This window comes from Papio anubis, chromosome 4, assembly GCF_008728515.1.
Source record: "Papio anubis isolate 15944 chromosome 4, Panubis1.0, whole genome shotgun sequence".
NCBI classification, from domain to species: Eukaryota; Metazoa; Chordata; class Mammalia; order Primates; family Cercopithecidae; genus Papio; species Papio anubis.
In genome coordinates, this window is record NC_044979.1 from 22908252 (window position 1) to 22922463 (window position 14212).

The 14212-nt window shown below is 47.2% G+C and overlaps 1 protein-coding gene across 4 annotated transcripts in view; it reads left to right on the forward strand.

Annotated features, from left to right (window-relative positions):
- SLC13A4 (solute carrier family 13 member 4) overlaps positions 1-14212 on the forward strand; it is a 46841-nt gene that overhangs the window by 17412 nt on the left and 15217 nt on the right. Inside the window, exons 3-8 of one of the 4 annotated variants that reach the window (XM_031665137.1) lie at positions 3198-3334; positions 5454-5626; positions 6104-6158; positions 8789-8828; positions 9880-9960; positions 12091-12275. In XM_031665137.1, the coding sequence (XP_031520997.1) occupies positions 3198-3334; positions 5454-5626; positions 6104-6158; positions 8789-8828; positions 9880-9960; positions 12091-12275 (671 nt within the window). Of the gene's footprint in view, positions 1-3197; positions 3335-4748; positions 5164-5453; positions 5627-6103; positions 6159-8788; positions 8829-9879; positions 9961-12090; positions 12276-14212 lie in introns of those variants that run through there. The other 3 variants (XM_021936307.2, XM_009203918.4, XM_009203917.4) reach the window with 3 other exon arrangements.

A 14212-nucleotide genomic window follows, 5' to 3' on the forward strand; every position in this document is an offset into this window, starting at 1 on the left:
CTGAGTCTCCTAAAAGGCCATCACAGCCAAACCGCTGTTCTAGAATGGGATATGCTAAAGAGGCAGAAAACGTAGCTGTTGTCAGTCAGTCCCTGGGGAAAGTAACCCCAGTTGCACTGACTGAAAAAGCTTCGCAGGGCTGTGTCATGGGGCTGGTGGAAAGACCATCTCCCACAACAGTCCCGCATCTTCTGTGGGTTTCTCTCCTCAGTAGACAAGAAAATAAAGCTCCGGTTGTGCCACAAAGCCAACTCCTGGAAGCCTGGGAAAGTAACCAGGCAGTGAGAAAGGCCCTTGACCCCCAAGTTCAGCTGCTTCCCTAGGACAATCCTGCAGCGCCTCCCGCTCCCCCCTAGGGGGCTGCTTCCCCCCACCACAACCCATCCCCCAACGCTACCCTACCCTCCCCCCCGCCCCACCATGACCACCACCCTCTTAGAGTGGACTCTGCCATGGAGTCACAAGCTGTCCAGAGCAGTGGGCCTTCCCTGCCCCCAGGGGGCATTCGTGACAGTAGTCCGCTGAGGAATGGGCTTGGAGACAAGAACTAGGTTAACCAGAAGCAGGGGCTCTTCCTCCCAGGAAATGATCACAGAGAGAGCAGATGTCCCTTCTTCTACACAACCCTCATCAACCAGAGGCACTGAAATGTCCACGGGGCAAAAGAAAGGGAGATGGAGCAGCCTGCCTTTATTTTGGTTTTGATGTTATCAAAGTGTTTCGTGCACAAAGTTTAAAAATCAGAGACTTTAATACTGAATGCTTACAATGAAAAGTCAGCAGTCTCTTTCTCATCCCTTCCACTTCTACCCCTAGCAAGTCCCACCCCACCCTCAGAGTCAATAACTTGTAACTTTGTTAACAGCTTCTTCTGTCATTAAGCTCCATTCCTATATGATATTCTTATATTAGTCCTTGAGTTCTCACTGTAAGCATTTATCAGTTGACTTCTTGTTATAGCAGATAGAGTTTTTTCTTTTTTTTTCTTTTTTTTTTTTGAGACGGAGTCTCGCTCTGTTGCCCAGGCTAGAGTGCAGTGGCGCGAACTTAGCTCACTGCAAGCTCCACGTCCCAGGAAGATTTTTTCTTTTACTTCCCCCACTTTGCCTTCCATGACCATCCTCCCAATATGCTCATATCACAATTTTTGTTAATTCAGTAATCAAAATTAGTATGATTATGTACATATTATTTCAAATGCTACGTATTTTACTATATATTTCCTTTCCTGTTGAATTTTTATTTTTGCTGCAGTTAAAAATGTTCTTGTTTTCTCACTTCAAGAGGGTTTTTCAATTAGAAGTTAATCTTTTCTATATCTTTTCCTCTCAATTTCTGTCATGGTTCCTCCAGCTGGAAGCAATTCTCATGTGTGTGACAAATATTTATTGAGCCTCTACTTTTGCATATTATTCTACTGGGTGTTAAGATGTATAGAAGGGAACCATTCACAGCCAAAAAATTTAGTTGAGAGACAAGAGAGGTACACATACAAAAATAAATGGACAACAGTACAAGCAGAAAGCAATCAGTCAAGCATTGCTCCAAGTGCTCTGTGGTGTATGGAATTAATGGTGCCCAGGAGGAATGTTCTGGAGTCAGAGGCTAGGGCCACAAGAAAGGTTTTTCTGGAGGGTGCCAGGCCTGAACTGGGCTTCAAAATCTGATTGGAATGTACAGGCAGAGATGGAAAGAGAGAACGTTCCAAGTGAGAGAATCAACAAAGATTTGGTCCATGAACCTCAAACATGTGAAACATATTTTTAACTACCCTGTGTCTCAACTTCCCCATCATTAAATTAAAAAGTAGAAAGGAGCTTATAATTGGTATTGTGGCTACTAAGGAAGAGAAAATCCCTATTCTTAGAAAATATACCCTGAGCCTGGGAGGTCAAGGCTGCAGTGAGCCGTGATCATGCCACTGCACTCCAGCCTGGGCGAGAGAGTGAGACCTTGTCTCAAATTTTTTTTTAAAAAAGAAAGGAAAATATACACTGAAGTATATAGGGGAAAAGGACCAGCCAAAATTTATGTAACTTACCCTTAAATGGTTCAGGGTAAAAAAAAAAAAAAAAAAAAAAAAAAAAAAAAAAAAGAGTATATAGGTATTCCTTGTACTATTTTCATTTTTGGAATTCATTGGAACTTGAGAATTATTGGGAATTATTTAAATTTTTAAAATTAAGGCTGGGTATAGTGGCTCACGCTTGTAATCTCAGCACTTTGGGAGGTCAAAGGGGGCACATCACGAGGTGAGGAGATGAGACCATCCTGGTTAACACAATGAAACCCCATCGGTGAGGAGATTGAGACCATCCTGGTTAACACAATGAAACCCCATCTCTACACAAAATACAAAAAAAAAAAAATTAGCCAGGCATGGTGGTGGGCGCCTGTAGTCCCAGCTACTCGGGAGGCTGAGGCAGGAGAATGGTGTGAACCTGGGAGGCGGAGGTTGCAGTGAGCTGAGATCACGCCACTGCACTCCAGCCTGGACAGCAGAGCAAGACTCTGTCTCAAAAAAATATAAAAAATAAGTGAGACTCTCAAAAAAAATGATGAGGATATTATGTTAAATGAAAAAAAGGTAAGATATAAAAGTATACATACTGTATAAATCCATTTATGTAACTATATAGACATAGGAAAAATGGAAGAAACTATAAGTATTAACAGTAGCATGATTAAGGGTAATGTTGTCTTTAACTTTTTCTATATTTTGAAGTTTTCCATACTGAGCATGTATTAATTTTCTAATAGAAATGAAATGAAAATAATTTTCTAATGTTTTCTAAAAACATTAAAAATTAGGTTTGGGGAGAAACCTAGGGTTATTTTAAAAGATCAATATAAAATTATATGTGTTTATTCTTTAAAATCATATCCACATCATATTTAAATACAGTGGTTTTATGTTTTCCAAAATGGAGAAGAATATCTATCCTCTAGAGTTACTGGCCAGATTGAATGAATAATCTTTGTAAAGTGCTCAGCCCAGTGCCTGCCCACAGTGAACGCTCAGTAGGTATGACTCTAGGATGGTCGGCTATTTCGATAATCGTCACCTCCCTGCTTCCTGTTCGCCAGCTTCTTTGATTGAGAACAGGTTTGATTGGGTATGGCCCATTCTCCCAGCTGGTGCTGGGCCCTGGGTCCTTGGTCCAGGAGGGTGGCTGACCTGCCTGGCCTCCCTACAGGTGGCGGCGGAGTACTTCAAGAACACCACGCTGCTGCTGGTGGGGGTCATCTGCGTGGCCGCTGCCGTGGAGAAGTGGAACCTGCATAAGCGCATCGCTCTGCGCATGGTCTTGATGGCGGGAGCCAAGCCGGGCATGTAAGTCTTATTTGGGATGCCAGGCTATAGTGCATCCTTCTAGCTCCCAGTGTGCCACGAGGACAGTGGTCTCAGGTCACTGCGGATGTCCACTTCAGCCTGTTTTTTCACCAACAGGGACGGGCTGACATCAGAGCCATAGGACCCGTCCAGGGAGAGGGCCATGGAGTAGAAATTTGAGCCTGTGACCTTGCTGTCATTATCCAAAGAACTTACCCATTGACCTAGGCTGCAAGGGCAGCAGCTTACAACATATAGGGGCCCATTAGGTAAAACAGGATGGACCAATAGAAATTGTTTCCCAACCTGCTTCCTGTGTATCAGGGAACAGGCTGGAGGGGAAGTGCCTGTCTTCTCCTTTGTCACTGAAAGAGACATGAATGTTTCCTCCCATCCACCCTGAGTTTTTGTCATCAGTTCAGACCACAGACCCAGTTAGAGACACTGCATTTGACTGTGATGCAGGACGGGGTCCCACCCTCGGGGAATGTGTTGCGGTGTCAAGGTTGAGTTTTGGGTTAGCTTCACTGATGCTCCATTTGGATTCCCCTGCCTGTACCTTCCCTTTTGGAATATCCTGCTCACCTCCTCCTAGTTTACAACTTACTTGCTATATTTTATGTAAGCTGCCCTGACTCCTATGGAAGTCAATGTAAATATAAATAAATAATATAGCATTGGTTCTCAACACGAGTCATTTAGATGACTATAGGTTATACTTAAAAGCATGTTCCTGTCTCCCAGATTGTCAAACAGGTCTGCTAACTACAGCTTAATCCACCCCCTAGCTCAGTAATAATCTTGTCCCCACACTCAACCTCCCAGGCACACAGTGGCATTTCGTCACATCATATGGAGACTCTGTGGCTCTTTAAAATCTCTGTGTACTCTCTGCAAGAATTTTTTTCTTCTTCTTCAATTTTTTTTTTTTCTTGTTGAGACAGAATCTTGCTCTGTCGCCCAGGCTGGAGTGCAGTAGCGCGATCTCAGCTCACTGCAAGCTCCGCCTCCCAGGTTCATGCCATTCTCCGGCCTCAGCCTCCCAAGTAACTGGGACTACAGGTGCCCGCCACCACACCCAGCTAATTTTTTGTATTTTTTAGTAGAGACAGGGTTTCACCGTGTTAGCCAGGATGGTCTCGATCTCCTGACCTCGTGATCCACCCTCCTCGGCCTCCCAAAGTGCTGGGATTACAGGCATAAGCCACTGTGCCCGGGCAAGAATTTTTATCCTCTCATATTTCCACTCCTCCCTATTTACATCAGTCAGCAAGTTGCCACCCCCCGAGGCAGTTACCTGTGTGGGTACAGAATCGGCGAAGTCATGTCTCTGTCAGCTGACGGAGTCCACATGATAAATGCACTGTCCCCAAATTGTGCAAAGTCAGTAATTCCACCTAAAATAATAAACACAGTAGTCTTTATATTGGCTTATCTTATGGAAACTAGGACATGTCTGTACAGGCACATATTGCACAATGTTCTCAAAGCCAAAGAGAAATAATTGGAAGGTTATCCTTGTTAGTGTTTTTCTCCAAGTGTTGACGCTTTACAATGTCAGCTGGAAAAGTGCACACAAACAGTGACGGGGACACTTCTGTGACTTTGGGGGCTATCCCTTCAGCATGTTTACAGGTAGTGGGCGGAACTGTGAGCTCCAAACATTCATCTCTATTGGGTCACTGATAACTATGGTGACTTGGCAGCAAAGCAAGGAGTACCGTAGCACTACAGAATTACTGACTGCGAGGGCAAAGAATTCCCTTCCACACACAAACACACATCACCGCCAAGCTCCAGCCAATGTCTGTAGAGACAGAAAAGCAACGGTGAGTCTATACCCTGTGGCACTACTACCAGAGCTTCACTAAGGACTTTTTTCTGGCTAAGGCCGCTAGTCCATGAAGTGTAATTCATTCATTCAACAAGTATTGCTTTAATACTTATGCTGTGCCAAGCACTGGGAGTACAGAGCTGAATGGCACCCTGCAGGACAATCGCCTACCTTTCCAGCCACATCTGTCTAGACCAGCCCCAGCAGGATGGCAGCAGGCCCACTGTGGGGCCGCAGGGATATGTGTTCTGTGGACACTCTGCCCCAACCCTCCCTGCCTTCCAGGCTGCTGCTCTGCTTCATGTGCTGTACCACGTTGCTGTCCATGTGGCTGTCCAACACCTCCACCACCGCCATGGTGATGCCCATCGTGGAGGCCGTGCTGCAGGAGCTGGTCAGTGCTGAGGACGAGCAGCTCGTGGCGGCCAACTCCAACACCGAAGAGGCCAAACCTATCAGTACAGTTTGCTGGAGTTCATCTCTCCTTTGCTCCTCCAACCTCCCCTGGGGTCCTCCCGCCTGGCTCCTCTGGGGAGACTGCCCAACTTGGTGCCCACCCCAGGACCCCCTCAGCCATGCCCCCACCTTCCTCTTCCTCTTCCCTCTCTCCTCTTTCCCACCCCAGCTCTTGGACTCTGAAGCTTCCCTGAACTCCCTGTTCTGGCTCTTCCTTCCTCCTTCACTTATGGACTCTTTTCCCCTAAATGTTCGAGGGTACACACTGCTCTTTGCCCCCAAATGCTCAAGGACCACTACAAAACCCTGGGGTCAGTCTGCATCCATGAGCCCCACTCTACTCACAGAGCAAAGGGAAGGAGAAATGTCACCCACTCCACATGCCCCATCCCCGCCCTAAGCCCTTGAGCTACGCTCCAACCCACAGGGTCAGCCCCAGCCTCCACCTCTCACATACTGCTTTTCTTTGCTACTCGTAGGTCTGGATGTAAAGAACAGCCAACCTTCTCTGGAACTCGTCTTTGTCAATGAAGAGTGAGTATGACTGCCCTCTTCCCAGACAGAGCCTCTCAGAATCCATAGGGGAGGTCAGAAAAGATGGGACCTGGACCCACAGACAGCTCTTTGAGATGTACGGTCCAAGCTTACCACCTTGTCACCACCCCCCCCACCTCCCCCATTTCCTCTCCACACCTAGGAGCCACCTGTCAGGACCTGGAGGGTCACTTCCTTAACCACAGTGTTGCAGTGATGAGGAAGAAATAAAAAGGCCACACTGAATCTCCATGGATATATGAACTGTCCACACAGCCACCATGCAGAATCTCATCTAAATTCATGTCCCTTTTAGGAAAACAATATGTTTAATTTGTTCATGGAAAACCATTCACATATCGATGTCACTGCAGATTCTTGGAGAATCATGAAATATTTTCTAGATATTAGATAAGGTCTTAGTAGATTTGGTCTTGTTAGATATGGCAAAGAAAACTTAGGTGACAGGTAGGGGATGAGGGGACAGGAGGTGAGAGGGCCATGTGATGATGGGAAGCAGAGCTGGAAAAGGAGAAACAGTCTGAGACATTCCTGGGAGGAAGCTCCATTAACAGCTGATTCCATTTGGAGATTCTGTTTCAAAATGTGGCCCACAGGCATGCCACAATGAATAGTCCACATTTAAAAGCTGGATTTGTAATAGAGCTCAGCTCTGTCATTTGCCCTTGTAAAAAAGGAGAACACACATTAGGTGAAATCAGCATTCGCAGTGGGACAGATGCGGAAGGGTGCCATCAGGAAATTGCTTTATTTGTCACCACCACTGTCTTCAATCATAGCATATTGGATTTCTTGATGACATCACCCTTGATGATATCTCAGGCAAATCCCGTAGCTCTCCTGGTTCCTTTCAGGTATTATAACAATCTCATGTTCAGACATTTGGGAGACTAGTCCAGATTCATATCAAAACTTCAACTTCTCATCCAAAGCTTCTCCCACACCCACCCACCCCTCACCCTAGGCCTGCAGAAGAAAGAAGGTGAAAGTAAGTGGGGGAGGGAGTTGAGCTTCTTTCTCTCTTCCTCCACCTCCCTCTTCTCCTCCTCCTCTAACCCAGCCCTCACTCTGCTGCTTCTGACCTTTCCGGGCTTACGACAGCAGCTCTAGGGTACAGGAAAGATAAAGGGGTGAGAAAGGTCTGGACGGGGACTATTGAGGTCTACAGTCGGTGCCCTCTGAGATTTCAGTCCCTGGCTCTTTCATCTGTGGGGCAACTGCCTTCAGGGGCTTTGAAGCATCCCCTTGTGGCGCCCTCTGCAGGGTCTTAGGCCTGATGGCAGGGCCTTGCTCTGGGATTAACACTCACGCCACCCTCCTGGGCCTGTGCTCTGGAGGTTCACTCCCCCACAGCCCCTGTGCTGGGGCTGCCTCTGCCTCTGGGCAGGCCTTTCCCAGATGACCCAGGAAAAGGCCATCCTCACTGTGGCCTTTTCTCCTCCCTGTGGCCTCTCTGGCATCACCCTGCTGGCTTCTTGCCTTTGCTCTTTTCCACACAAAAATGTGTCCTCCAAAAGAGAAGCCTGAGTTGTCCCTAGAACTCTAAGCATCTTTTGTGCTGGTGGGAACTGGGTCGTTTGCTGGGCATGCAGACAGCACTCTTGCGGCCACTGCCTCCCATGCTACCTGAGGGTCCTCGCCTGCCCTCCTCACCCAGTTTGGGAAGAAGGAAGGGGAAACATCACAGCACATTTTTCTCCCAGGCGAAGAACTCACTCCAAAGAACACTTCCCTCTGCACACCTGTCAGTTTCTTATCCTTCCCTGACAGAGCCTGGAGAGGGGCTGTGGCCGCAGGACCCACATCCCGCATGTGTGTGCCCAATACGCTCTCCGTCTTCACAGTGGCTGAGCTGGTGGCACCCACTGTCCTCGCAACTAAGACAAACTGGAAACATTCACTGATCACTCAGTGTGTCAGTTACACTGATGGCTAAGTTCTCATCTTCTTCTGTCCTCAAGGCAAAGGGACCAGCAGGGGTGGGAGACACTCACCCCGTGAAGCGTACTTGCTGATCAGAAGTTCTTCCCCTCCCCCACTCTCTCCCTCTCCCTCGACTTTCCCTGGGTAAAATCCAGGCCCTCCTTGCTTCTGTCACCTCAGATACGCGTATCACAAGTTCCCCTTTCTAGATAGTGGTCTTCCCAGAGTCAGCCAGTAAGAGCATGGTCAGGGGGCATAGGCTCTCCAGAGACACAGACTCCTGGACTCCTACCTTCCTCCACCACTTAGCATCCCCGTGCTAAGTACTGGTGTAAATGGAGGTATGAACGCCAGTACCATAGATCTGTGATGAGGATTAACAATGTCTGGGGTTAAAGCCCATATATATGTACTCTGTATCTAATGACCACTCCACGTCTGCTGTCAGGACTATCGTTAATATCAAAGGAAAGTGCTGCCCCTGCCCTCAGAAGGAAGCCGGCCCCGGCCCCACTAATCCTTACAGCATCTCAGAAGGCAAGGGAGAGATTAGTCTTCTTTGGAGGCTAGAAAACTGGAGTCCAGAGAGTTTAAGTCCCTTACACCAAATGCCTGATGCAGGGGGACCTCCCCTCCCAGGAGTCGGCCTCACTGACGTAGCTCCTGTGTCCTCTGCTTGGTTCCAGCAGGTCCACCGCAGACCTCACCACTCTGATGCACAATGAGGTATGACCTTGGGGTTTTTCTGTGCTTTGGAATCACTTGAAAATCCCTCAGCACTTCTTCATGGAAACCCAAGATTCAGAACCAGATTTTCAACAGCCACAGATCCACCTTAGAGTTCCTTTCACTGAGGATTCCACTGACAAAATGTTATTATTAAAAAGGACACATTGGCTGGGCATGGTGGCTCATGCCTATAATCCCAGCACTTTGGGAGGCCACAGCAGGAGGATCACTTGAGGCCATGCGTTCAAGACCAGCCTGGCCAACATGGTGAAACTCCACTTCTACTAAAAATATAAAAATTAGTGGTGACGGGCACCTGTAATCCCAGCTACTTGGGAGGCTGAGGCAGGAGAATCACTTGAACCTGGGAGGCAGAGGTTGCAGTGAGCCCAGATCATGACACTGTACTTCAGCCTAGGCAACACAGCGAGACCCCCATCTCAAAAAATAAAAATAAATAAAAATAAAAAGAACACATTTACAGGGGAAAGCACAATTTACCTGCACACAGTTACTCGAACTTACTTCACTCCCCCAAGTCTGGTTATACATCTTTTCAGGAGAAGTGTAAAAGGCCAATAAAACATTGGACTTCAGCTGGGTACAAAGGTGTGCCCATGTAGTTCCAGCTACCGGAGAGGCTGAGGCGGGAGGATCGCTGTGGCCCAGGAGTTTGACCCCAGCCTGGACAACCCAGAGTGAGACCCTGTCTCTAAAACAAACAAAAAAACTGTGGACTTGGTTGTGATGATTTTTTCCTTTTTTTTTTTTTTTTCATCTTTTATATGAAGGGTTTTTAATTAGCTAATAAAGTCCCAGAAAGGCTGCCTCTCCTTTAAGGGCAGAGCCATGTTCTGCCTAGTTTCAAAGCCTCTTCAAATGGAGAGCGTGACACCAGGCTGAGCGGGGTGCATGCTCCCCCTGGCTTCTGTCTGGTTCCCACAGTGCTGAGGCATGGGGTGGCCCTGGGATGATTAGGTGGTCCTTCTCGAGGCACCTGACTCACCACTTCCTCTTCCTAACAGTGAGATGGCCTTTGTCCCAACAGAACCTGAATGGTGTGCCTTCGAGCACCAACCCCATCAAAACTGCAAACCAACACCAGGGCAAGAAGCAACACTCATCCCAGGTAATAGAACGGCCCCTTCTGGCCCTGTTTCCTACATGAAACGCTGTGAGCTGCTTCCCAAGGGCACTGGCCTTGAAGTCGTAACGGAGTCAGGCTAGTGAGCTGTCACCAGGCACTCATTCCCCACATACATGTCTGGCCTGTGTGCACCACGGAGATGAGACATCAAGCTCACTTGACTGTAGCAAGACAGTCCACTGCCTGAGCCCCAGTGTCTTCAACTATAAAAGCTAGGGGTTGGTGTAGATCAGAGGTCCTCAAACTAGTCTTCAAAAATGCTTCAGGGACACTGCAAATATTTTATTTGAGTGTCCTAAGATTGTAAGGCAACTGCTTTTCTGAACTAATAATGATCTTCCTGGCACGATTCCTCTGAAATAAAATGCAGAAGTCAAATGAATGAATGTTAGGGCTTCTATAAAATAGCAACTGTCACTTACGACCCTTGATTTCAAATGTCTGGGTTCATCTCAACAGTCTCACTTGTTTAATGTCCATCATCATAAATAACTGCCATTTATTAAATGCTTATTATGTACCAATCATTGCACTCAGCATTTTTTTCTCTGGTCTTGGCTAAATGAGGTAGCGATTTTGAGCTCCATTTTTGCAAACAAGGCAAAGATGAAATCATAACCCAAGGCCAAGTAACTAGGTAGGGGAGCATTCTGATTCAAATCCAAGCCTCCATGACCACATGGAATTAACCCATCCATATACTTCCAATTACAAAATTGGATGCATGCCAGCCAGGTGCGGTGGCTCAGCACTTTGGGAGGCCAAGGCAGGAGGATCCCTTGAGCTCAGGGATTCAAGACCAGCCTGGGAAACACAGCCAGACCTCATCTCTACTAAAAATAAAAGTAAAAACATGAGCTGGCATGGTGGTGCATGCCTGTAGTCCCAGCTACTCAGGAGGCTGAGGCAGGAGGATCACTTGAGCCCAGGAGGTCAGGGCTGCAGGGAACTATGATGGCATCACTGCACTCTAGCCTGGGCAACAGAGTGAGACCCTGTCTCAAAAAAAAAAAAAAAGATGTATCCAATTGCTACACTTACACTATTCTGTGTAAAATTTCACTAGAAGAAAGGATTGTGGAAAACCACTGGACCAAGGAATCTTTGAGGTCTCTTCCAGCTCTGATAATGGATCTTTTAGAGATCTGGAAGGGTCCAGCCATACTTCGGCCCCACGAGGAAGACGGGGCAGTGGGAAAGGGCTTTGAGAGATGTGGCAAGGTGGCACTTCCCCATTGGTTCTTTCATGACCTGACTTGCTGACAATTGCACCAGGACTTTCCTAGTCTCATGAAGAATTAATGAAGGTGGCCAGGTGTGAAGGGAACAGAAGGGACTTGCTTCTTCAGGCAACACTTGAGACCAGAGTTCAGCAACCTCTCTGACCCTGAAAGGCCACCATCTGGACCAAGCAGGGCCAGAGAGGACCACAACTAAGCTGAAGTTTATCTGCAAGGGGGAAGAAAAAAGTAGAGAGGAAAAGTCAGGCAAGGAGAAAAGAGTGAGGAAGGGAGGGAGGAAAGAATCACACTTCAACCCTCTTCCCAATGAAGACTAGGGTTTTTATATAATCCAGGTGTATTTTTTAGTCATCTCTCCATCAGGGCTTGATGGACTTGAATGGCCAGACTTGAGAGAGATTCAGAGGTAGCTTGATGGGTCTTGGTAGGATTAGAAAGGGCCCGAGGGGAAGGCCAAATCCTGTCATTCTAACTCTACAGGAATAACATGTTTGTTATTCAAATACAATGTGGAGCGACACCAGTTTTACTGGAGTTCAAATAAAAAGCCATGCTGTCAATAATAACATTAATCACAAAAATAATAATAGCCTACCATTCATTAAATGCCAGGAAGTGTTTTAAGCGCTTTACATATATTACTTCATTTACTCTTCACAACAATTCAGCAGAGAAAATATGGTTTCTACCATTTTACAGAGAAGGAACTGTAGCTCTGATGCATGCCCAAGTTGATAAATGGTAGGAACTGTGATTTGTCTGACACCCAAGCTCAAACCCTTTCCGCTGTACCATGGTGCCACCTGCCTCTCATGCTTCGGCCAGAGAGCCCAAGCTGGGATGGAGAGATTCGCTGATTTTCCTTTGTTAGGAAAAGCCACAAGTCCTGACCCCCAGCCCCAGGAAGCAGAAGCTGAACAAAAAGTATAGGTCCCACCATGACCAGATGATCTGCAAGTGCCTCTCCCTGAGCATATCCTACTCTGCTACCATTGGCGGCCTGACCACCATTATCGGCACCTCCACCAGCCTTATCTTCCTGGAACACTTCAACAAGTAAGTGATTCACTTGGTCAACAAATATTTACTAACCACCACTGTGTGTCAGGAACTGGACTAGGTGCTAGAGATATGGTAGAAAATGAGAATGGAAGAGTTTCTGTAGAAAGAGGGAAAAACAGGCTGAGCACAGTGGCTCATATCTGTAATCCTAGCACTTTGGGAGGCTGAGGCGGGGGAATCACGAGGTCAGGATCTCTAGACCAGCCTGACCAACATGGTGAAACCCCGTCTCTACTAAAAATACAAAAATGATCCAGGTGTGGTGGCACACACCTATAATCCCAGCTACTCAGGAGGGTGAGGTAGGAGAATCACTTGAACCCAGGAGGCAGAGGTTGTAGTGAGCCGAGATCGTGCCGCTGCACTCCAGCCTGGGCAACAGAGCAAGACTCCATCTCAAAAAAACAAAACAAAACAAAACAAAACAAAAAGTCCCACCACAGTGGCTCACACCTGTAATCCCAGCATTCTGGGAGGTCAAGACGGGTGGATCACTTGAGGTCAGGAGTTGAGACCAGCCTGGCCAACATGGTGAAACCCTATCTCTACTAAAAATACAGAAGTTAACCAGGCATGGTGGCAGGTGCCTGTAATCCCAGCTACTTAGGAGGCTGAGGCAGGAGAATCACTTGAGCCCAGAAGACAGAGGTTGCAGTGAGCTGAGATCACACCACTGCACTCCAGCCTGGGTGACAGAGCGAGACTCCATCTCAAAAAATAAATAGATAGATAGATAAATAAATAAAAATTTTAAAAAGGAATAAAAGGGGAAAATAAAGTCATCATAGCTAAGTGAGACTGGAGAAGTCTAAGACTCTGCAGGGAGAGCCCTGCTCAGGGAGCTCGCCCATCTACAGGGAGGAAATGCCTCCCTGAAGAGGCGACCATGTGGAAACCTGAAGGACGGGAGTAAACTAGATGAAGGGAGATTATCCAGACAAAGAAAACAGTGCGTAGGAAGGCTCCGAGGCAGGACAGCAGAGCACATAAAAGAAAACGACAGAGGGTAAGAGGAGGCCAGGGAGCTGGACGGGCAGATCTCCAGGGCTTGGCAAGACCCACTGAGGAACTTGGACCACATCTGAAAGGCTTTGAGATGCTTTTAAAGAATTTTAAGCAGTTAGTGAGGTGGTCAGATTTATAGTTTTGAAAACTCATTCTGGATGAAAAAGACAAAAAAAAAAAAAGAGGGGGGAACAGATTGGAAAGGAGAAAGCAGACAGCAGGAAGGCAATTCAGGACACTGCTGCAAAGTTGTCCAGGGCAGCCAGTGGCTTGGCTGACAGCGCAGTGGGGAGGAGGAACAGTCAGGTTTAAGGGAAACTCAGAGGTCACTTGCTGGGTCTCAGGAAGGTTAGACAGGGCCTGAGAGAGGGAAAGGCTGTCTGCGCCTCTCAGGCCCCTGCCCTCAGCAGGTGAAGGAATAGAGGGGAAAGAGGAGGAATGGGGTCTTGGAAAAAGTGGCATAGAGGCTGAGATGTCCAGGTGAAAACAGACCTGTGACTCTCAAGGGAAATATTAATGTTTAGGCTGAAGGCATAGATTTGAAGTGAGCAGCCTGCAGGGCTGGGGCCATGGGCATGCCACCAGTACAGGGACACGGGCCACCATGCCCAGACAGGCGTCATGCTTGGTTTAATGTTCTGCTGTCCCTGCCTGGATATTCATAATAACCTTTGGGTAAAGGGGCCACATATTCATTTTGCCTTCTGGTACCGGAAGTTACAGGAGTGGAGGAAATTACCTAGAATATACAGAGTAAGGAGAACAGAGGACATAAATATAAAGCTCACATATTTAACAGACAGAAGGAAACAGTATCAGACAGCAGAGAGGAAAGGGAAATCTAGTGCCACTCTACCCAAGGGAGGAAAGTATTTCAAGAAAAAGGAAGTGCCTACAATATTTAATGTCAATGAATGATGATGCAA